The sequence below is a fragment of the Dreissena polymorpha genome, chromosome 11 (assembly GCF_020536995.1).
Source record: "Dreissena polymorpha isolate Duluth1 chromosome 11, UMN_Dpol_1.0, whole genome shotgun sequence".
In the NCBI taxonomy this organism is placed as follows: Eukaryota; Metazoa; Mollusca; class Bivalvia; order Myida; family Dreissenidae; genus Dreissena; species Dreissena polymorpha.
Window position 1 is genome coordinate 33,309,517 of NC_068365.1, and position 26,288 is coordinate 33,335,804.

Consider the following 26,288-nt stretch of genomic DNA (forward strand, 5'->3'; position numbering starts at 1 on the left):
TTAAGAATTATAAAAAACATGTTTAGGTTATTAAAGCGGATAGTGAAACCTTAACCCGCTTAGTTGCACTTCTCTTACGTTACAAAGCACAATGAGAAATAACGCGATTCCTGGTGCTTAATGCGCAAATAACGTTGGTTCTTTATTGCAGGAAAATGGATCAAATTCTCAAGACGAAGCGATTTGTGCTATGGCTGCTTTAACTATTGATGATGCAAATATTCAAAAGTTAGTGGAACAAAATAAAGACACTCTAGTTCAGGACATGGGTTTTTCTATTGACGATGTAAAAACCGCCATTTTTGAACTTACACAACTAGGTGAGTGCTGTTTCAACGCATTTATGACACTTATATTAACGGCTTGTGTTCTTGTCCTGTTAGGTTGACATGATGAAACTGAAACAACACACATATATAATATGATGAAATGTTTCAGGTAACCCTAACCCAGATATTAATGATATCGTTATCCGACTCGAGGTACTTAATGAGAGAAGGCAGGTCGAAGAAAACTTAAAGCAAACGCAAGTACCACCAGATCCGGGAGGTCCATTTCCAACAGGTCTGATATAAGAAGTTCGATGCGTTTTTATATATTCATTTATTAGGTTATACAATTTATTTTAAGTATACAAAGTCTATACATTAAGATAAGTTCCAGTTTCTAAATGTCATCAAGGGCTATGGTATCATCTGACAACACGCCTCAGCCTCTTAACACTCTAACCACGTAGACAGCTTTAGTGAAAGCGCTCGTATTGTAAATACTCATTAAACCAACAATTCATTAAAACAAAAACAATGACACTATTGATAATCTGGTTGTTTTTCCTGATGACCCAATATTCTCTAAAGTGACTTTAAATCACTTTGTTTCTTTGCAGAACGATTACTGGAAGAAAACCAACGGTTGTAGAATATGCTGATGTGCCTTTAATGCTACAACAACCCAGTGAACGCATTGTGTCTACCTTGCACAAATCACAAATACTGCTTTGAATGCACAGAACACGTCGATAGATGCCCAGACTGTAACAGATCAATAAAAGAAAGGATTCGAACATATATGACATGAACCTTTATCTCTTATCATGATGACTGAATATATTATGAGAGCTTTTGTTGCATTTAAAAAAACGTAGCTGTTTTTTTAATATTGAAGCAATATCCATTCCTATAATTTGCGTAGTGTAAAAGTAATCTTTCAGTTTTACCTTTTTATAATTAAAAGATTATTTGAAATATATACAAGAACACTATGGGTAACATGATTGTATTATCAGTGTATATGTAAGTATTACTTTATAAGACCAACTTAAGCGCTTTATATGGAACAGTCGAATGCGCCGCACCCCTCCAATGTATTGCTTTGAACCGCAAGTATGACCTTGACCTTCAACGTTGGGGACAAAATACTCTTTATATTAGTTTATACAAATGTTTGTTAATGATTATAAATGAATTGTTAATAAAATCAATATTATACAGCTATGTTTTAAATATCTTAGTAATTCTATGTACACGAAACTTTGATTTAAGGACAATACTTTTGTAAATCCGGATGGAAAAGGTTTGTATACTCTACACTTCCTCGTAAAGCTATCTATCCTTATATGAAGTGTCTTTTAAATTAATTTACCTCCTGAGTTATGCTCCGCGCATGAAAAAGCGACAGACTGGCGGAAAAAAAGTCCGCATGGACTGACGAAATGAAACGGACGACGCAATTATGCTGAATCTTGCGAACTGCATGAAGAAGCCGTTTCCTACTTGCCTTATGACTCCAAGAGTAGCAGCGACCAATAAAATGAAGCGATTACTTTAAATGTATCTCTCCCTTCGGGGTCATTAAAACATGGGATGTCTCTATTTTGAGTGCATATCAAGGTGATGATGCATCGTTGTTTTTCGCGTTTAAACATATAAAATACGAGTGCTTATCGAAAAATTCCTAAAAAGGCAATATATATATGTATATACTGTAAACTGTAGGTTGAAGTAACCTAATAATTTAAGTCGTATTTCGACCCGTTTTCAAATACATATTATATATTTATGAGAATTCTTCATACGATCGAATCTCATGGCGTACTTCTTAATTAGAAGCATGGTTATATATTTATATGCATCGTTCCTACATATTTGATCTATACAGATTTAGGATTAACTTGGCCAATAACTGTTTGAATTCAATTTTGAAAAACGTTCAATAAAATTAGACTACAACGTTTTAATAAAAAACTTGTTTTTTTAAACACCATTGTTAATTTTAGAAGTCCACCAAGTGACGAAATAGACAAAGTGAAATACTTACGACAACACCCATATAATGCCAATTTACTTCCTTTGAACTACTTTTGAAATTAGCGACTGTTTATTTCGTCTATAAAATGTATATGTTGTAATTATTCTTTAATATTAAGAACACAATTTGGGAATGTAAGACGCAGCGACTAAGACTGTTCTTGTCATAATGAGGACGTATCTAAGGTGAAGTCTGTGTTTTACCACTTTCAAATAATGCAGGTTTTCAAGAGCCCATGTCTGATCTTGCATGGTATGGGTGTTGTAAGCTGAGAGCTGTTGAAATATGACTTACATGTAATGTATCTCAAACTAATCGTTTTTGTTACACTGAAATAGGATGCATACTATCATGAAGTCAATTTTCATAAATAAGTTAAATCCATGTCGACCTAAGTACTGGGCTTCAGTAAGTCGTATCAGTAAGCCGTCAGCGTCGGGCCAATGCGGTTGCCTTCTTTTCCATTCGCATATAAAACTGGGGAATACGTGCAACGTGGAGTATGATTCAGGGATGGAGACTAAGTTCCTTTTTCCTAGTTCCTTATTCCGTATTCGAATAAGGAATAAGGAACTGTCCTTATTCCTTATTCAAGCTTTACATATGTGATACAGGGTTTGAAAGAAAAAAGTTCATACAATTCTTAAGAAAATAAAAAACAAAATAACTCGATTAAATTTACTTTATGTATTACGTTACAAATTCACGTTTCTTCCTCGCGCTTGCACAGGATTTTTTTATTAAACCGAACCGATGTTTTCTTATACGAATACTAACTTCACATCAACGAAAACTAAAGCATATTAAATTATTTTACATGTATATGTAACTATGTTAACTATGTTTAGCGTTACTACATGTAGCGCATATTTTTATGTATGGTCTGGTACCGCTAACAGTCTTCATTTGAGTATGAAAGTCTTGGTATCATAATAGCCATGTTTCGCGCAGAGAAAGTTGCTTAACAGTTCATGGGGCCCATGACTGGTTCAAACGCATATATTCCATCGTAATTGGAACACTCCTCTCGAGAACAAGAATTATAAATTCACTTTAGAAGCTCCATAAAAAATGACATCGGTTGTCGTCTTGTAGCGAGATGTAAAGTTGGTGGCAAATTACAGAGAAGCAGAAATAGTCGGTTCAATATATGACAAAATACCACTCAACCCCCAAAAAATTGCTACAAAAGGTATTTTAACTGATCCTGGTAGGGTAAAATGTCCTTTATAACATATCATAAGTTTACCAAAATCGGACCACCGAAATGTTTCTTTTTTAAAGATTGCGTCCAAGATGGATGGCCTCAAAACCTATTAATGATCATAACTATGTAAGTATGCACTCGCATTTCATTATTTTGGTATCTAAACTTAGGTTTTGGGAAGCAATAAACACATAAAGATAATACAAATTATGTTAGTTTATTACGTAACAGAGAAATCCAACATGGCGCCCATATGACCGCTTATACAATGACCGCAAGTTAGAAACTATTGACTCAAACGTGTTATTCTTTTTTCGCAATTTTATAATAAATAGATTTTCATGTTTTGTTTTAAATATTTATCCCTAGTACAACCGTGTATTCCGTTATTGAAGCTCAAGCGTCACAAACAACAAAATATAAAAAAAGACCACCATTATACAAACATATCAGACCTGCATGTGCTAAACACTGCCTCATGCTTGTTTGTTTTTTAGGATTGCGTCAACAATGCCATTATATTAGGCCCTATCTGTGTTAATTGCAGCATTTCAAATCAGGCATTAAACAAGTTATATGTGTCTCTTTTTGTCATAAATAGTTTAATAATGAGTTCAAACACATCCAGGAAAGATTTGTGTTCCACAGGAGGAGATTGAGAAAAATAACTGAGGTGCTATTCAGTGGAAGAGAGTGGAGGGAATACACGAAGCTAATGTGAAGCGAAAGTATTATCTTTTAACTGCGGCTGGCACGAAAGTACATAAAAATGTCGTCAGCAGTACACCAATGATAAAATACATTGAACGTTATGCTGACAAGGCAAAGTAATTTTTGTAGTTCTGTACAAAAGAGAACCAAAAGGCAATCACGTGGAGGTTTTGGAATTCATACAGACAGCATACTCTGTGGTTGTAAGGTTAAATTGGACAAATGGCATTTTGGCTAGGTACGTACTGACCATTTGTTTTAGAGGCCTGTTATTCTCGTTCATGTGTCATTTTGTTATTCTATGGAAACGACACAAGGCTATTATTGAAGCAGTTCGTTCGCAAGCTGTCAATGCAACGCTTCAAGTTGCTGTTCAAATCAATCATCTACATCGTCCGCAAGTAATTGTCGAATGCAACGGATTTTGTGGAACCTGATATCCTGGGCAGTGATATAGATTTGTTGGAGATGTCTGTTCTCCCTGCTGCCGATAGTGTTGATCACAATACTATCACCATTGACGGCAAATGTACTTTTCATGGGATGGGTGTCAATACATCTATACCCCCCCCCATCACGGACGAATTTACTGATTTCGCAAAAACAGGCCGCAGAGCTGAATGCTTGAAATAAGACAAAGTCTTGGAGGACCGGTTAGGCAGGCATGCTTGTACTGAGGTAGTCTTCGAGGACCTGACGCGATATCTGGATTATGACAAGAGTGTCGATATTTTGTGAGAAGTCTTCTTCAGCTTCACCAGGCAACACCGAATTGGCAGGGAATGATGCATATTTTACCTCAGGAAAGCCAGCATCCTGAGCAGTCATCAGTCAAATTCTTGTTTATAATAATTTATATTCTGGGGATAAGTTGTGTATTATATCAACATTAAACTCTGTTTGTAACCTTGCCATGAATCACAACCTTCCCATCATGTTAACGTTTGACAAACCCTTGTATTGGACGGCTGCAAAAATCATCATTGATATACCACAAAGTAGTTGCCTGAAAAGTCGCCTGTTTTGATGTTGGGGTGTTTTTATACACGCATGAACTTGCTGGGGCCATAGGATTCATCATTCAAGGAACCGGTCTAAAAACAAACTTTAGACTGTCCATGGAGAAAATGCGAATGCGCATATTATGACAGGGAAAGCTGTTCAGACCGCTTTGTGGGGCCATTTTCGTGTTGACACGTGCCTACAAAACCAGCTCATATCAGGAAGATCCCGCGATTTAGATACTGCTTGATAAGGCAGAGGACTTGTACTCTTCTATTCTTAGGGGCGAGGCGACGCAAATGCTTCATGTTCTGATATTTAGATCAAACTAGACAGCTACAGAGAAGAAGAAACATTAACTTGCCCAAACCACAAAGACAAGCCAATTATTGCTGAATTATCACCTTATGGTAAGCTAGGCAAGGATGTTGATCGAGACGGGTTAAACTGTTTGTTGGATGATGCATGTACAGGCATTATCAAATGGTTTATCATAGCGAGTTATCGTTACTGAGTAGGTGGCGCCAGCCGTCCCGGTCCTACATTCGGATTACATTCGATCTTTATCGCAGCCGCTGAAAAGCAACAATTTACTTCCTTGTTCTAAAATCGATCACAACTCGTTAAAATGCCTTCGACTTGTTGTCCTGTACCTGGCTGTCATGATCGGGGAGGTCACGAATACACAAGTGATCCAATTTGGAAAGCTTCATGGGTTTAGGCCGTTCGGCGACTTGATGAAAATACATGTACACCGATATTGTGGACGCCAACAAAGTCTTCAGGCGTTTGCAAGAAACACTTAAAACCTTAAAGTGATTACGTGAAGGAGACTATTACTGGTATGTCAATGTTATTGATAAATGAACAAAAGCGCATCTTTATTCACTGTACATAACGAAATTTTTTGAATTGAAAAAGTAGGAAATACAAATCAGTCATTCAGTGAGTGAGTGGGGTAATTGTTCATTGAATTTTTTTGGGACAAGATTAGGAGATCTAAAATGCTGTAAATGCATTGAATATATACAGACTTCAGTGTACAAATATTTTATTTTTCATTCAGGCTGATAGCTATGGTTTGGCTACTTTATGTGCATATGATATGACCATTGGTGGGATAACATGGTCGTGATAATAAAGTTTCTTCGAGCAAGGAAGAAGGTGCTTTCTATCTCTTGCAACTTTTGTTAAGATTATCCAAAATGAAAAAGGTACTCTGCTCGTTACGTAACACTCAATAAGAGTGTGTACTATTTGGCAGTTTAAAATAAATAGATTGGTAGACACGTTTTGTAGAATCGAAAAAATAAGTATTAACCGGTAATCTATATTGCATTGGCGTACCTATTTGATAAAATTCATACATGATAAAAATATGTGTTAGTTCGGCCTTAAGACCCCTTTTCCTGTGATGCAGCTCATATATAAATTATTTTCAACTGTTGGAATTTAAATACAAATGTATACATTTATGAATATTTCCATTGACTTTATACACGTTATATGAGCTGCATCATGCGAAAAGTGACCATGCCATTTTGTCCCCCAACCGGCTACTTTCTACTTCCTTATTGAAGAACCCTTTTCATTTTACGCAACTCATAATATGTCAATTTATGTCATTATTAGCAAGCAAGACTTAGTGTTTTTCATAAAGTGCCTGTGACCCGGGAGACAGTGTGATGGCCAATAAAGGCTTTAATGTCCAAGATGTGTTTGCGACAGCAAATGTGCAGGTGAACATTCCGACTTTTTTCTGAAAACAAAAAAAGAAAATCTCTGAAGATTGTGTTAAAAGACAGGAAAATTTCAAGCAAAAGGGTTCATATGGAACGTATTATTGGACTAGGGAAAACTTACAGAATATTAACATATCCATTATCAGGCACAGAAACAAAAATTTTATCTCATATTACATTTATATGCTTTATGTTGTGTAATTTCAAAACATGTATACTCCCAAAACATGCTTAAATCATAGTCTGCTAGTGACTTTTTATTAATTGGTAAAGAAAATAGAACAAAGACTTTCTTTGAGTTTGAGGAAAGATTCAACAGTGTGACTGACACATTGTGTACATGTTGGGTTTTGAGGTGTTTCTTCATGTGTATATATTACATACAGCATTACTTGTTAGGCCAGAGGGCTGAAATCTATAACAGAAACAAACACTCATATTGGTTTCAATTCTTTTAATTAAAATATAGGTCTAGTGCTATCTTTAATCTCGCCCTTCTTTTGTGCGACACAAAGCGACACGCGAGAATGTACCACGAAATATCTCCCATGTGTAGGTAGCCCAAAAGGCGATATATCGTGGTAAATATCGCGTGTCGCTTCGTGTATCGCGCAAAATATTGTGTGTCGCTTCGTGTATCAAAGCTGTACAATTTTTTATAATAAGTGTCTTTGCTTGACTAGAACTGTTGCATGAACATTTTATTTTGATACAAATGTAAATAAAATACAACTAAATAAATCAGTGGTGCTTTTTTAAGCAAGAGTTTTCAATCTGAATACTTAATCCAGTTATGCCTAGCGTCTAGAAAAAAGGCCTTAGCAAACAGTGTAGAACCAAATGAGACGCCTTATGATGCGGCGTCCCATCTGGGTCTGCGCTGTTTGCTTTAAGGAATTTCTGTAAGAAATATTCTAAATATAGAAATAAATATACTTAACATCCCTAATTTTGAAAATAAATTAATGCAATTTAGAAGGATGGGAGAGTCTACTAGGCATAAATGGGTTAATAAGACTTGTAAAAATGCTTTTCAACAAGAACATGCTTGAAATAGGTGTTGAAGAAAGCTTTCAACTGACTGACCATTTGTGAAATAAAAGGTTCATTTCTTTGGATATCAAAGTACTTTATGTCCTCAACTTTTAAGTTCTCTGCAGTACATATGATAAGAGTGCATGTTTGTGCTCCAGTACAAAGAAATTGTCCTTGAATTTGGAACTAGTAATTATGATTCATTTCATGGGAATTATTTCCACTGTCATCACAGTTTAAATAAGGCACAGTGACAGGAGATATGGGTTTGTCTCTTGCTGTATAAGGGCATTTAACTTCAACAAGATAAGTTTTATCAATAACTCCATCTGGTGACTCTGCTAGGAATGGGTACTGTTCTGCGACGACAAACCCACAGTCTCGCCGGTGTCTTCCATGAATTTCGTTACAGCGACCGATTCATGTTTCCTCCCATGTTCTAATGGAGCCGCTTTAATTTCCTTGGTTTCAAGCAGTGACCTTGCGAGCTCATGTGTGTCGACCCTTTGTGTGGATTTACAAATTTTTCCGAACATTGACGATGGAATTCGTTTGGATCGCTCCTCTATTCACAATTTATTAGTACTTTGACCTTATGTTTTTTTCTCAATATCAACGACTACGGCTGGGCTTATTTTCGTTACCAAAATTCTTTCAATAAAATTTTCTTCTGGGGTAAGTTTCAAGTAGTCGTGATCCAATGCCACAGCCTTAGTATTTGCAGGTTCAAATGTTTAAAATATTGGCACTTCCGAATTATCTGGAAAGTTTAAGCAAACAGTTTTAAATGATCTTGATAGTTGGCAGCATTTCTAAATTCTTCTGGTCGAGGATCAAAGTCAATGTTTGTCAACTCGGCAGTTCCAGGGCTCCAGGCATATCTAAGGCGTTTGCTTTTATGGGGCTTCCAATGATTTTTTTGCATTTGTGAAAACTCTGCAATTTTTGAGTGCACGATTCTTCAGTTTTTACTGTCATGTTCTTGCAAAACATAACTGCACCATATATCACCGTGTTAACATGTTTGCAGTGAGCTTGTGGTCCCATTCCTGCAGCACATTCACACTGTGCCTCTGTAATAGACCCATCTAAGCCGAGCTCAATATCAACTGTGTAGGACACACCTTTCTTCATTTCTGCGTAACAGTTGGATTTAATGAAAACACATGTTTCTCTACGTGACATCCGGATGTACCTTAAAAACTGCTCATTATACAACCTCTGCACATGTTCATCCAGATTCTTATCAAGCTGGGCCAGATACAATTGCACCTTTCCGAGATCTGTTTTGGGAAATTTAGAGTCCGAGTTTACATCAGAGTATGTAGTGGCATCTGGTAACTTCATGTGATATTCCGGTTCCAAAGTCTCTATTTTACCGCAGTTCTGATTTCTCTCGTATGATATAAGCCTGAAAAAAACATTTAGCTTTTGTAACTCATTAAAATAAAAGATGCGGGAGCAAAGCATCAGTAAAATAACCCCACCCATTACATTATATACAATCGCCGATGTACATGAAACAAAGGGAATGCAAGTATTTTCTGTCACTAATTAAACAGAAAACATTTTGATATAGAAAAGAGAGCATAGATTGTATTATATTTGTTTTAATTGTAAACGAAATATCGTTCTGAAATACATGCTGGATACATTTTTTGCATTTTAAAGACAATTAACGTACACGAATATGCCCCGGCGTTATTCTACTTTCGGTTTTCAAATGTGTGTGTTTTTTCTAAGAATATCAGCGTAACGGAAAATTTACGTACCTTTCAACAAGTTCATTTTTACGTCCAACTGTTTGTGCACCCCGTTTTCTTAATTCTGCTCTAAATTTGGGCAGTGTTAATGATCCAAACTTTGATTCCATCATTATCGCATCCAGTCTTTGTTAATGCTTATCTTAGAATGTATAGTGAAAGCTGATGGACCGGGTTAAGTGGCGCTACCTGGAATGTGGCAGTGGAAGATAACCAACTATTATCTACCATTGTTGTTCAGTCTTTGCTGCAGCTGGGTACTTCAATTACCTGCGATCTGCTTATAATTATCGTTAGCCAATGAGCAGCCTATATGAAACGCATCCAGAAAATTATCGAAAGTTCGTTAATGGTTTTCACGTTGTTCGTAGGAGCAATCAGGGCTGGGCTGGGCTAAGCAGTGATCTTGCCATTGAGCAAATATTGATGAGGTCTCTTAAAATCACAGGTTGTCTCAGTCGCGGCAGTGAGTAGAACGAAGTAATGCAAAACTGTTTGACCATTTCTGCACCTGTAACATCTGAGTACAACCGTGCAAGGCAGGATTTCATAGAACTGGCCTATAATACAAGTCAACAATACAAAGACTCAACTGAGGTCAAAAGAGAAGCTTTTGATCTCGAGAAAATGCAGACAAAGATTACAACCTGCTTACCCTACACAGCTGATCCTCTATGAAAAACATTGTCAATTGGATAGTGGCTGGATCAGATGTGAACGTTCATGCATTTCAGGAGGTTGAGAACAAGATCATAAGAGATATTGATAGGAAAGTTTACCTTTGTTTTATAAATCTAAGCGAAAACACAGAAACCAAAATCTTGGGAATAGCTCCGCTGTTAAGATTGCTGAAGACTGTGCTACATATCCTTCTCTTCTGTGTCAGCATTTCCTGGTAGTTTCAAAGTATGGGGATCTTTTCCTTAAAGACATATTATATGAACTAAGTCCCCACCCTCCTGTCCTCTTTGAAGCCAAGAACATATTTTGTAAAGCAGACAACCCTCAGATCATTTAGTCCATGAGGCTGTGAAAAAATGTATTCCTGAATCAGATTGTTAGGTGCTTGAGGGTGGCTCTTTGCTTCGTATACCATGAAACATGGGCGACACACACAACGCAATAGCCGAGTATTATGCAGATTTGACGGACAAGCAACCGCGGTTTTCGATTGTTACGAAGACGGTCCTTATATTAAAAATATCACACACCAGAGACGAGGAAAAGAACGTGAACCCGAATATGAGTTTTAACAAAGAGCAAATTGATCATGAAAAAATGAGGACTTTTTTCGTGACAAAAGCAAAGCAGACATGGTTGCTCTGATCAGCACAGCTCTGACTAAAAGGGGATGTTATATCCTTGTGTAACCAGGCGATGCAGACGTTGATATTGTTAAACAACAGGGGAATGATCCCGTTCATAGCCCCACAACCTTAATCGGTGAGGATACATATTGTGTATCATGTGATAGTAGACAGCTGAATATCATAAATTGGATTTTATGATGAATCAACTGCTAAGTGATATCAACAATTCAATCAAAGTGCTCTGTGTCTCCAAAACAACGACGTTTTACATCAAAATCATCACCATTGAGTCCAACGTAGTGGATTTGTTATCCTGCTCATTGTGGCGGTGGCTATTTTTGGAGGCCATGTTGGATTTATGTGTTTCATAATAAACTTAGACCATGTCTGATGACCTTAAAGTGTTCTCTAAATCCGTTGCCCGGAGCCCGGGGGCTACTGAAATTTTTGATCGGGCTACTGAAATTTTCCAGCTGACGCCCGCCGGGCTTCTTTAAATCTATAAGAGCGGTAGCCCGGTTTATTGACAGACATACGTGGAATAAACACGTTGACCATGTGTCTGTACACTGTGTATTGCTTATAATCCGATAACAAAGTGCAATCAATTAAGGGCAGATCTACAGCAAATAAAGGCTCAAAGCATGTTACTAGTTTTGGATAAACTGGAGGAGAAGGGTGAAATGATCACTCGGCGCATCTTATAAATCCATCAATATTTAACTGATGCCATAGCAATCCAAGTATATATAGGATTCGAAATACTAGCATCAGTCAGAGGAGTCAGTGAGGAAGATGTAAATAAACTTTTAGATGAACATTTTACCTGCAACACAGACCACAATACACGGTTGCTGTTGGAACAGATGTGCAACTTTGAAACACCAGCAGGGCAGACCTTTTGTGGCATGCACACTAAACTGGGCTTCATCATTGCTATGAATAAAGCGATGATGTTTGTGGAGGCTGATATGAAGATGGAGCAAGTGCTTTATTGTTTCTTGGGTGATCCGGATTTAGACAGCCAGAATGAAAGTGTGACTAGACGTACACTGAGCATTTGCCTAGGTTAATGGCTTCCGATTACAGCCAGAAACATACAACAGCTATTCTCGCTCTTCATTAAATAACGACAGGTATCTAGTGTGCTGTTTTGTTTTACTAAATAGAAGGTTTGGGTGTCTCTCCAGTGAGGTAACAGCCCTTATATACCTAGCTAGCCATCTAACAGAGTTCTTTAGCCAGAATCCTCACATTAACAATCGTCTAGCCTGCATCGACAGAGAAGTGATTGAGCTTCCCAACATCAAGATGGCCCTCGTTGTGCTTGCCTACCTGGGTATGCACTTGGTAGAGCCCTTCTATGCCCGAACCACAGAGCAAGATGCTACCCTTGCTCAATGAGTTCTCCAAGGGACTCCACACAGCTTTTATCAGAAAATCAGCTTTTAAAAGAAGACCTATATATAAGAGGTCCTGATCTTCTCTATGTCAGACAAGGGTGCTGAACAGATGGAACAGGTGACGAAGCTGAATGATCCCATGCAGCCTCACCTGAAGACTGTCCTTACCAGGCAGAGGATGGACTATGGGATTGATGAATCGACCTTCCATATAATCTACCTTAGCAGTTAACACGCTTGAAACAGTGATGCCATCCCTGAACACTGCAATGAGATGGAGATACTATGTGCAGGGTGGACTATAGACTGAAGAATCTAAGCACACATGATGCAGTCAGTAGGTCAATAACCGGTATTATACAAAAGAGACAGGAGCTCTTCTATCCTTCAGAGGTTTGAAGACAGCAGCAATGGCATCACGAGATGTTGATCTTATCTGGAATAGACTCATTAATACAACATTCCAGAGTGGGGCAGAAAAAAAAATGATATGGCTCAAATAAACGAGAGGAACTGACAAGTCCGTATATACATACTGAAATAAAAAAAGGTTGCCCCTTCACTGACATTTTAAAAGCTGAGGAGTTCCTTGTGAATGAAAGTCTGAATAATATTACAAATCAGCAGAGAATAAAGCTTGATGTCCGGTTTACCAGATAAAGTACCACTCTTCTGCCTAAATATGATCCACTTTTTTTAATCCTGATGCCCACTGCCCAGTGGGAAGTGGAGGATGAAAACAAAACAGTATTATGGAGATGCTTTCATTGCATACATAAGCAAGAAGAGTGACCAAACCACAGTGGAATATGAAAAATTCATACCAGATAATGAACCACACTTCTGCCTAAATATGATCCAAATTTCTATCCCTGATACCCACTGCCCAGTGGGAAGAGGAGGATGAAAACAAAATAGGAGTTTGGAGATGATCTCATTGCATACATAGGCAAGAATAGTGACCAAATACCACTGTAATATAAGCAATTCAAGGAAACTATTAACAGGCTTACAAATGCAGCTACATCCTATTAGAAGGCCAAAACTATATTGATTTAATGGTCTACGTCAGCCTTGATTTCGCTGTTCAAGTCCTGTTATGTTCACATGTGTTATTGTTCTTTCAATAAAACCTTGTATTCAGTAGAAATGCTTCAGAATCATTTTAATTATATTTGCTTAATGTTTACCTTTTACCATTATCATACCACTCTACCACACACAAACGCACGCGCGCACAAACACACACATTTACTAGACATGGTATTTGCAGTTACGCCGCATTATAGCTGCTGTTAATATACACTCATCATGATATTCACTTAGACAACTTTCAATAATTGAAATCCAATAGTTTGCAGTAAATAAAGAAAGTATTCTTCCGGTATTCGAAACAGGGAATTTCGTTTGAAAGCCGATTTTGTAACTCGTAAAATCGCTCGGCCAATCGAATAGACGAATCATTTATCAGGGATTTGAAATCGCATTTCCTAAAAGGTTAATTAATATCTTTTAGGACGGGGAATCCTTTTACGTTTACATTGCTTAACATCATGAATACGATCACAAACAATCACCTTTACGGATAAAAATAACACACCGACTATTCAAACATCGAAATCGATATTGAAATTCTTTAACATTATCTGCGTTTGATATCAAGTATCGTGACCTGTAAAATAAGTACATTTTACATGAACATTTTATTTCTTATATGGGTTTTAAACCTGATATTTTTAACGGTATTTCCCTTTAGATATAATTAAAAGAATGAACAGGAAAGTCATTCTTATGTAAATCTTTTAAATAGAACATGTTTAATTTCTGAAGTCCGGGACTAATTTTTCTTACAAAAGCATATAACAACAGAGTCGCGTCTATACTTCCGTCTTAGATATGGTAAGTTTCTTTTATTATTCTTAAATAACTAAATAGTGTACTGTATTAAGTAATACGTATTCTTATTCGTTGGTACATATCCATTCATACTTACATAATTTCTTAACCAGGGGATTCCATTTTGTGTTGACAATCGAAGTAATTATGTGTGCCTGGTATGAACGAGGTTTATTCGAAAGTCCTTGTTATTTATTGTGTAAGAAACACTTGTAGATAATAGTGATTGGTGAATGCGAAATGTGAACTGCCATATTAACGAAACATTACAAAAAAGTAATATATAATGTTCCTCTTGATTTCTTGATTTCTTTTTCTAATCAACTGTTAGAGATCGAAAAATGATTAGAACGTCAGATAGTTAAAAGAACCACTTAAGTACAATATAATCGTTTATGTATTACGCACAGGTTGTGTTTTCAAGTGCAGTGATAAGTTGTTTGTCTATGTGGTATAGATTGTGACAAATCGACAAGCTGTCATGCGTAATAATAGCGGATGTTAGTCATATGGAAGCACGTTTGTCTTGATAACTCACATGATTACCACCATGTAATATGAATGTAGGCATATATATATTATTAGAACTCGTATTAAAGACATTTTTTTAAATATTAATTGTACGAGTTATAGCCAAAATGTGAATACAAGCGATGGATTGTGTATGGAGTTAAAACTTTTGTTTTAACAGGTGTTATGGTGAGATAAAGTTTCATTCTGTAACGAATTACTGCCATCAGTTGAATTTTCGTAGACGGGATTTCATTATGCCATAAAGAGCAGAAAATATGGTATTGTAAAACACTTGATAAGGTGTACAATAGTCAAGTGAATTATTCACTAGAACAAATGCTATCACAGTGAAACAATATTTACGAAAGGTTAATCCAAAATTCATCACGGTTGACCATGTTTCGGAAACAAACAAGTAAATCAAAATGTTTATCTTAGATAAATTAAAATAAAACGAACGTTTGTCAATGTTATCATTCAATAAATATTTATATTAAAGAAACATGTAGTTTATGAATGAACACTCATTGTATCAGTTCCCCAGGGAAATATACTATTTCAATTTCCGTTAATTTAAGTGCGGTTTCACTTCCTTGTGAAAAGTACTAAAGATACAACTTACGTAGTTGGATATTTATTACAGCATTCAATATTACTCATCGATAATACATAAACAGGAACAACATTTATTTAAAACGCGCCTAATATGAATTAAGTAAACTAATACTTAATGTCGCCTCTTTGGATCTAGATATACCACTGAAGATAAATGTAAGAATTTTGTAGTAGAAAAGTATTTATATCTAAGCTCAAAGCTACACAATTTTTTTTTTCAAAATTTTAATGATTTTATGACAATGTTTACAATCATTTATAAACATGGAAGATGCATTACAACGAAAAACGTTTTACACAACATGTGTATACACACACGGTCATCATGAAGCGAATCTGCATACTGAAATGTATTTGTGAAAATATCAGGTTTTTAACACAAGCTTCAATGGATTTTTATCTGAGTATTTAGTTAGCATAATAATGTCCATACTCCTGCGTAAGATTACTCTATTATTAGTTAAGCAACAATACGACTTTAGCGCTTCTAGTCTTCTTTTCAAACACGTCTGTGCGAATTTATATATCATTGTACTACACATCGACAAAGTACGCAGTTTATCTCTATGCTGATTTCATTTTACGTGATAAGATCGTAAATAAGCACGTGGTTTGAATGTTTCAAGGACACACCAGGACATCTTAACTATGAGTCAATTTTCGATTATTGTCAATACAATTATAGTATAATGCGTCAACGTACCCATGTTTGTTATGCGTGTGTAAAGACCCTGCCATAATAATTCGACTGAAATATGTACGTATTTGCTGATGATCATACTGTCATTTCATGAAGGATATGATGGTAAATTCTTAAACTGAATCAAAATGTGTTTTATTTTAAGCTTTTCCACGATGAATTTATAGAGCATACAGACGATTATTGTTATACGTTTCATACCGTTTGTATAGAACTAAATAATGTTGATTGGTGATGAATGCAATGCGTTATATGACTATGACCATGACTATGGATGGACTCAAATTCTTAAACAAAATTTATTCGAATATATGTATTATGTAGTTTACACTGCTTATAAATACTATATCATTTAATCAAGAACGTCATTGTTTGCGATATTTAAATTTTACAATTATACTAAAACACATTTCACTATTTAAAAAATTCACAATCGAACGAATAGAGAACACACTAGTATCGCTACGTATGTCATAAACTAACAGACAAACAACATATTGCCTTATGCTAAACAGTTATAGGCTAAAGCAATTGACTTGATTGCTAGTATCCCATCATTTGATGATAAAATATGTACATCTTATCAGTGACGTACACATACTGCGAACACGGATATAAAATGCATCCGTTTTTACCTTACAAGGACACGAAGTTGTAATGCTCTGTGATTATAAATACGTGTAACACAGAAATGGGGCCATGTTTGTCTTTCAATGTTAAGAAAGTTGCAACGAAAAAACATGCAGCGTGTTCAAACCTGTACTTATAATTGTATCAAATAGAGTATGGATCTAACATAACCAAGGTGCACGGGTTCGTAACGTTTACTCTTTCATTTGAATGTATATGTTTATGGGGTAAAATCTAAGAGTTATTATTCAATAAATCATAAGGTATTTAAGTCTATAAAGCATATAAAACTAATACTCGTTCTTTCATTTCAAGGAATAATGTATAATTTGAACATGCAAATGAATAGAGAGAAGCTGCTTACACAAAATTAATCTTATCGACTATTCGAAATCTGGCAACATATACTTAGTAGCATATGGCCAACATAGTTAATGCTTTGCCAGATATATTCCCTAGGAAGCATGGCTTGTTAAATTTACTAAAACGCAACATTAAAATTGACATATACACATATTAAAAGCAACACTGAGTGACTCAAGTGTTGAAATAAAACATGCGGTTTTAATCGACAAAAACATACACGTGGGTTTTTACACAATGATAAATCTTTACCAAAGTTGGATTTAAATATCTAACCATCGTCTAATCTAACATGTTTTATCTCGGACGAGATACATTCTTTGTAAACTGTATTTCGTATATTCGTCAGCCTTGGGAGGCCCTCCATATTGATTTTTGTTTATCAAGACGAATAAAATATTATTCTCCTCCACTAACATTAACACATTTTTATGAATTGGTTCGTTTTATTGATGTTTCCTAAATGAACAACATTGTTCCCGTTGATGAGGTTTTTTTTAAATCTTACCTTTGTTATAAAAAAATCACAGTGCGATCAATGTCCTTGTTCTCATTCATAGCCAACAGATGAGCTTCACTATTTTACTGCTGTAAACCATTTATGCTTTTGAGCTGACGTTTTCAGGTCATTCTCATTGTTACATTGTCTTCCTTATATATTGTTTAAATGAGGTTTCGTATTGATTTACCGATGACTCATTCGCTGCCGGATTTGCTTTCGACTGTGATAACGTATATTTCACGTCTGTAAACAGATGATACAAAAGCATTTTTTAAATCCAAGTAATTTGAGAAAAGTAATTTAACTATGCCCGGCTGAAACAAAATATTGTATTACCACTCAAAGATCAGTTTTTGTGGCATGAATAAAATACCCCTGTATTTCCCGTACTTTGTTCATATTTTCTTTTTTCTTCTTTTCGTTCATCTTAAATAAATTGTAATAGTGAATATGTGCATTATATTTTTATTTCGAAAATGCAACACATATACATAATAATTCCAAACCAAAGCAAACAAAGTATCGCTTATATGTCAACGACTGTTTAATCTCTGGTCTGCTGTATTCTTTTTAAGTTTCCAATATCTGATATTTCCCTGATGGAAATAAAAGAAAATGAAAACAATGTGTCACAAGAATTGAAAAATCATACTCTTTATAATGGAGTCATAGGCATTGAACTTGAAAAAAATACATCGACTAACTTGACAAAGGTAATTTTACTTTACGAAAGTTATGTGTATAATCTTATTACTCTGCAGTGCCTGTATATGTCACAACAGAATGAACGAACGAAATTACTGGCATGTAATTGGCTGAAAGTGTATAAACGTAGATGAAGATTATAAGCTCCGTTAGTAAATTACAAGTATCAGCCTATCTGAAGAAGTAAAATGCGTAAACCGTGTGTTAGCTCTTTTTGTAAATTACTACAGTGACTTTGGTTGAAGTATTAACAACGAAGATGAAGCTTACGGTCTCATTTGTAAATTACTTGCATGAGCCAACCTGAGCAGGAAAATTAATATAAATCTTTCGAGCACTTTCGTTTAAATTACTATATTGAGCGTGCTTGAATCATCAAAATCAAAAATGAGCATGAAGCATTTAAGCCATGTTTGTAAATTGTAAAAGTAGAATTTGAATGAAACAGAAAAAAGGATTATAAAGATTATTAGCTCTATATGTAAACAAGAGGACCATGATGGCCATAAAGCGCTCATCAATTGTGTAAGACTAAATCTGATAACTAGAATATTGTTACCACAAACTCGTGTACCATATTTAAACATTACCTTCATATTGCAGTAATAATTGTAAGGCAAATTGATTGCCAATTTTTTGTAAAATGCCATAGGTCAAAAGTGATATATATTTCCTCTATATTCACATAAAACGTCCTCTCTCAAAGTCAGCTAGATGTTGTAAAAAGAAAAACGAATATATTTTGTCAAGTTAGATAAATTATATGAACTATCCCAGGAATATTCATGAAACCAAGTATGAATTTTACCTAATTAGGCATGTGTAGCAAGACATGTCTTGTTGTATATCAAAGAAGAATAAAATCATGTTATCCTACTTTTCTAAAAATAATATGTATCATGTGGTTTTATAAATCTAAATCCAAAGTTCCCAGCAATGGGATTTTGAACAAGAGAGAAGAAAAACAATGTGTTTTGAACATTCTGGACATGAAATATCAAGATATAGTCATACATTGTGAACTATATATCGGATGCAGTTAGCAAACTTCAAATTTGGTCTTTATATTGTAAAGGTAACCGAACTGACCAGACTTCAATTTATGAGTTAGTTTGTGTATTTTACCCGGATTCTAACATGGGAAAGCTATTGACACAATAAACAAATAAGTTTCATCGAGAGTTAGTAAAAAGTATGGATTCTTTAGTGGTAACAAGGTTTTTTTCTTAGGGAATTTGTTTGGACGCAAATGACCCAGATTCAAACTAAGTCTAGTTGTCAAGATACACATTCTTACAAAATTTTAAGATTGATTCATTCGAACATTTGAGTCATTTGAGCCATTCAAAAGATTCTCAGAGAAGTTCAAGGAAGATTGAACTACACATTTGATTTCTAGCGTGTTCACAATATTTCACTTGTAATGAAATAAATGTAATGAAAAAGGCCCGCCCTTGTCTGCCACCTTATTCAATTCACCGAATCAATTTTCAAAGCAAGCTAAAATATCATAACAAAACATGTAATGAGCAAGTTTGGTGATGATTGGGCAACAAATGTGGCCTCTAGAGTGTTTACAGGCTTAAACGTGTCGCTGCGTTGGGTATATTCTATCGGTTTAAACTATAACATTGAATTGTGTCATTTAAGACGATGTAATGTTGGTCCCTTTATAATCAATACATTTATAGTATGCATAGACAATTTTCTGGTCGGTGTGTTATATATTCAGTACAAAACAATTGCAAAATATTATTCTGTTACGAATTATCTGTTCAAGCTTACGTTTACAATCATCTTCGGGGACCATGTGTTCAATGAAATTATAATTGCTTATTAATAAAATGTAGTACACAATGTTCTAATTAATTGGTTATTTTATTTTGTGTTAATCTTATATGAACAGTTTTGATAATTGGTTATCTAAGCAGAAAAATAGTGCTAATGATATGTTAAAACCGTGTAAATTGATATCTCACTTTGTTTCTACAGCTATATTAATACTATCAAATGTTGTCTGAATTTAACAAATATATATATATAAATATATATATATATATATATATATATATATATATATATATATATATATATATATATATATATATATATATATATATTGAAATGTTTGTTTCATATTATTCAGCTTTCATATTCTTCAACGGAACCGTTTAGTTTGGTTTCTTTGGCACAAAGCAATGGGGGTAGATATTCAAACGTATCGCAGAAGAATCGGATCATTTCGCTGCACGAAGGGCGAAATAATCAGTGACACAGGCCAGGACTCTAAAATTAAAAATAACAAAGGAAGTTGTCAAAACCGTGGTGTCCTTACCATCACCCTCGTCATTGTTCTGTTGATGTTTGCAATTGGGTAAGTAAATTGACTATTAACTGACAAATGTAGTGCAGATATCTTAGAAAAATAACCAAATACAGTTTTTATAACAATGGGCTAATGGGAAATGGTATGATTATTACACTCAAATGTCGTTTCTTAACAAATCTTTTATTATCTGCCAGTTATGTTAATGGTGAAAAAAACGTGTTAAAATAAATTATGGCTATTTTGTACTGTTCTTCATAATCAACATAACACATGTGTTTCGTTACTTCTTAATTATGAAATGTGCGGAGATAACATTAAATTGACAACATAGAACGATGATCTTTTTGCGATGTAAGTTATATATTCCCTGTTTTGGGTTAGGATAAACGTTCAGAACACACAAGTTACTGAAACGAATTGATTGGAGACGAATACCACAATGATTACAACATTTATCAAATGAACAAACCCCCGTTTTATCGTGACATTAAAATTACTGGCATCCAGCCCTCGTGTGACATAAATGAACCCTTGGTTTTTTGAAAATTTGCCCTTAAAACATGCGCGTCATCCTAATCGGATACGTACACATGCAACTTCCTAATATAGTGCATTTGCACGTGCAACTTTTTAATAATTATATTGTACGGAGGTGTCACTTGCGGATCAAGGAAATTCATCCGACATGTCATAGCGTTGCACGTCATGTTCGGTTCCTTGGATGTCATTGTGATTTGAATAGCAATTGCCAAAAACTATAATCACGTGCCATTTCATAATTATTTGCCGGTCTGTGATACCGCTGTGTTTTGTAGGGTACTTCCCCGACGCGTCATTTAGTGTAAATATTTAATTATTTTCTGGTCCGAGATAATACTGTTTATACTGAGCATTTTCCCGACATTGTCTCTTCATGCTTTTTCATCTCACTATATGTCATAATTGGATCATTTTTCCTTCGCAAGATGTCACTGTAGTTTGTTGAGCGTTTGCTTGACATGTAGCTACTGATGATTGGCTGAACTGTATGCAGTTTGGCCTGACAACTAACTGCCATTGTGTAGGTTATTGCTTCACGCCTTATAATCCTTGTCACAATTGTGTAATATTTGGAAATCGACATATCGGATTCCAATATGTGACGTGTAAACCAACATGATGGCTGTCAGTCACATTGTTTTCGTGTGATTGACATTTGCCCTACATGTTATCATCACTGCACTTAAAGCTGTACAAGACATAATAATTTTAAGTTTTCTCCTTTGACCGTTATTTTATGTTTGCCAAAATCTCTTCGCAATTATGACGATTGATAACAAGAAAAAATATTAATTATATAAATCGTTTCTTTTTCAGAAATGTAGGTCAGAATGAATTGTGGAATTTGTGGGAAGATATGTTGCCTATCTTGGTCATAAAGGTACAATTGCTCATTTCTGGAGTAGAACTAAACCCTGGTCCTGGATGTTTGACAGATGTTAAAGGTAAAAGTATTTTGCTATTTTGTGCAACAGAGAGGAAAACGTTGTACCCAATAAGTGAAAATTAAAACGGGTAAGTATAGTCCTTTGTAAGAAAAGGAACAGCAATAGACATTATACAGCCACTATTAAGGCAACTTAAAATTGTATCTATTATGCTACAGTGTGTTTTGTGTGTGCCTTAAACGTTTGTTAAAAGATAATGCTGAAATTAAAAACAATACACCCATTTGCATGCTCTTTTTGTAAACAAGAGGGTAACAATTGCCCTTAATCGCTCACCATTTTCAAGGACTAGACCTGTTATCATAGTTTTTTACCATAAAGCTCTTGAACCATATTTAATCTTTTCCGTGATACTGTAGTAAAATGTGTTATTGATTGCCAAAATTCGTACAAATGCCCATGCCTTAACGTTATTTATGTTTCCTCTATATTTACACTAAAGTATCTCTCTTTATGTGAGCTCTACTTCGTAATTACATAACACTCATACATTTAAGCCTAAAGTATCTCTTGGACGTTTAAGATCTGTTTATGCGCTTCCTGGTTTCAATAGTATATTCTTATGATTGTTTTAATTTTAAAGCCGACAACAGTCATTTGAAAGAAACAGCTTTGTGTGACAGGAAATCATATCACTTGTGGTAAGTTTTTTTTATAAACTTTAAACATTGTATCACGCGGATTTAACGCTGTTTACTTAAATTAATTTTCAGCTACATATATATATATATATATATATATATATATATATATATATATATATATATATATATATATATATATATATATATATATGTATATATATATATATACCCGTAAGTTTCCATCTCATGTAATGTTATACATTTTTTTAAGTTATTTTTCCTGGTGTAAGATCCCACCTAAAATGATGAAATTGAAATGAAATTATAATAATACTGCGTTTCAACATTTCCACGTGCAAAAAGAGGAAACCATACATACCCAATGTACTAAAGCATCCGATCGTCACGGATGAATTATTTAATCGTGAGCTTGCCCAGAATGTAGTCAAATGATCACATGTGCAATTTGTGTTACAAATCTTAACTCATAACTGAGATATTTAAGTTACAAAAGTGTTGCGTTATAAAAGTATCCACTTATATAAAGCGAAAGATACATACGATGTTCGATGGTAAATATGTTGTATTTGTTGAGTTTTTTAAACAACTGCTATCGCTTTTTATATACGTTTAGAGGCTGGAAATGTAACTCAAAAATGTAAAGATTATTGTAGTGTTTATGTATGTATATTGCAGTGACAAAAACATCGTCGGAAAGGGCACAGTACAGTCTAAAAGGCCAACACAAGGTATTTTTTAAGCAATATTGTATCAAATGTGTATATCATTAATACTTTACCATCATTAATGTTAATATCAATATCCTTTCTTCAAGTAAGAAAAACGGTTCTGTTTCAAACAAATTTAGAACATGAACGTTGAAATTAAACTTAATCAATTCCATAAAATATTTTTATACTAATTTAGGGAACTTTGTAAATATACATGTACAAACTGTAAAAACATTAATTGATTTTATTATTTGTATTGTATTTCTAGTGTGATCTGCTATCATGTTTGTACAGAACTATTATTTTTCTATTAGATTATATAACAGTAATACATATTCATTCATTAGTTGTGTATTATTTTACAAATTATTTAGGTAAACAAGCAAGTCAAATTTCCCTTTCTAATTATTTTCATTTATTCATATGACAAATGAACGAAAACAGGAAACTGAAAAAGTGCTTTTCTCTAAACAAAATAGATGTATTTGTTTATTTAAAAATTCAATTAGTTTTGTATTATGTCCGTTTGCTGTAGCAGATGATTCCGATATGTTTTAGTGTATTTTATAGTATTCTATCTTTTTTTCATCTAAGACGGGAAGACACATGAGAGGGTCGAAGCAGATACGCATAAAAGGTATGAAAGCAAAAGTGTAAACTTTAAATCTTTGTGAATACAAATATAAATGTGTTGGTGAACACTTTTTCCGCGAACCACAATTTTAAAACTGTATAGTTGATCTATACGGGACATAAAGTGAGTCTGCACTTTGTAAATTTATCGGAGAATACATAATATCTTGATGTATGTCTGTTTAAAATTAAGAAGATAAAAATGTATTATGCATTTAGTTTTCGTGAGTGTTGTCTTCATTGAGATACACGTCTTAAAAGTTATTGTGCAAACAGGGTCTATTGTATTCTTTTGTATCAATGTAAATGTAGAATTTTGGAGACTTTGAAAATTAGACAGTTATTTAATCGTGAACATGTCGGTTATGTCTCCGCCTTATTTTTGTTTAACACCACATATTATATGTAGGCGTATATAATTATTGGCAAACTTTATTTTGAAATTATTTTTGTTTATTGCAGAAAAACATGTGTTTATTTTGGAAAGGTTGAACCATGCACAGGTTCCATTAAAGGTATAAAATGTCTGAAATTGTAATATGTTTCCATTCAAAGTATTAAAAGCTCTTAATTTTATACCTTAGGAATAACCAAGCTTTAATATCTTTTTTCTTTTAGTCGATAGCATATTCGGGACAAAAGTGTTTAAAATCGGATTAACAATAGACTTACAAAAAGGTCTTCGCAATAAAAATAATACATCAACCAAGGGATTTGCGATAAGTCGCATTCTAGATGAATTATGTCATTTTGGCAAGTTTGTGGAAATGGAAATACCGCCCTTGTTGTATTTACGAAAGAGAAACGCGTTTATGGTTTTACCGTCGGATTCTTGGTGGAATGAATTGCAAACTTCGGCAAAGCAGAAGTTACAAACGGCTGTACTTGCCTTCAGAAATGAGTTTAAACAATCTTTCTATATTTGCGATAAGCATATGATTTCGATGTTGGATAAACATATTTCCATTGCAAACGTGCCTACCTTAAATTTCTGTGACATCACGGATAACGAATCCTTTTGGTGGTTTTCACATGATTTCTACGCAACAGTGCGTATATTTACCCGAATGGACAAAAACCGGAACTGAAGTACCCAACTCAAGTTTCTGAAGATCAACAGCGACATGACAGGCCATTAACAGATGACGAACCCTCACTAGATGAACGACCATCAACAAGCCACAATAACGCCATTACTCAAATTGTAAATGAGCCTCACAGCTATCGTTATGACGATGAGCAATGCGAGCCAAGAGAAACGACACCAGAAGTTCAGATAAATTCCTTGCACTTCAATGAGAGAAGCACAGAGAGGTTTCAATACATGGCTCATACAAATAGATATCCAGTACGCTTTATATGTTAAGCGCAGTTTTTCATATTGGGTTACTATTATCCGCGATCTTATGTCAAAAAACCTTTTTGAAGAAGTTAACGTTATATTTTGCGTTTATAGTAGTTGCTAAAATGTCATGTTCCACAGCATTTTTCTGTGATAAAATGTATCCCCTTCTTGCAGACTGCTAAATATCATTCTTATGAAAATGAAGTAAACAGGATGGACACGTTTCGTGGATGGCCTTTACAACAACCAGACCCCATAACCCTTTGTGACGCGGGTTTCTTTTTTACAGGTAAAATGTATTTTTATTCAACAAAGGTTTACTTAATATGTATATGCTTGTATACTTTAAATATTTGCACAATTCCTTTTTCGTTTCAGGGGTGTACAAGTTCATGATCATTCATGATCTGCGTTTTTCCCATTATTAATATTTGCTCAGGATAGTCAGTAGTTAAATACTCTTGTAGAGTAATCATATACTGCTGACACTTAATGCCATGTTCTACCAAGGGCAATATGTTTTTGATAAATACAAGTACGTGGCTCTTAATATACAGTTAAACTTCTTAGGTCAAAGTTACGATCTCGTACGATGTTTCTGTTGTGGTATCGGGCTGAAAGACTTCTCAGACACGGACAATCCACTCCTAGAACATGTGAAACACTCATCAAACTGTCCGTTCATGTTAGATAAATTTGGAAGTCGTGCGGCCATAGAAAGTTATAAGGCTAATAATAACGTATTTGTAATTTTTTTGCTAACATAATTTTACTT

The 26,288-nt window shown here is 34.7% G+C and overlaps 1 protein-coding gene across 1 annotated transcript; it reads left to right on the plus strand.

The window, feature by feature from the left end:
* Nucleotides 1-16,841: 16,841 nt before the first annotated feature.
* Nucleotides 16,842-26,237, plus strand: LOC127849534 (uncharacterized). Its single transcript, XM_052382156.1, has 10 exons — nucleotides 16,842-17,017; nucleotides 20,551-20,778; nucleotides 22,090-22,217; nucleotides 22,804-22,861; nucleotides 23,501-23,553; nucleotides 24,130-24,172; nucleotides 24,631-24,683; nucleotides 24,787-25,516; nucleotides 25,688-25,802; nucleotides 26,084-26,237. Exons 2-8 carry the CDS (start codon nucleotides 20,603-20,605, stop codon nucleotides 25,254-25,256), a joined length of 981 nt encoding a protein of 326 aa, XP_052238116.1. The 5' UTR covers nucleotides 16,842-17,017; nucleotides 20,551-20,602; the 3' UTR covers nucleotides 25,257-25,516; nucleotides 25,688-25,802; nucleotides 26,084-26,237.
* Nucleotides 26,238-26,288: the final 51 nt, after the last annotated feature.

Bases quoted from the DNA above. Each gene is read 5' to 3' on its own strand.
- LOC127849534 (XM_052382156.1), top strand. From the start codon at position 20,603: ATGGGGGTAGATATTCAAACGTATCGCAGAAGAATCGGATCATTTCGC. The intron at 22,218-22,803 runs GTAAAAGTATTT...TTAATTTTAAAG, and splicing joins ATGTTTGACAGATGTTAAAG to CCGACAACAGTCATTTGAAA. The intron at 24,173-24,630 runs GTATGAAAGCAA...TGTTTATTGCAG, and splicing joins GAAGCAGATACGCATAAAAG to AAAAACATGTGTTTATTTTG.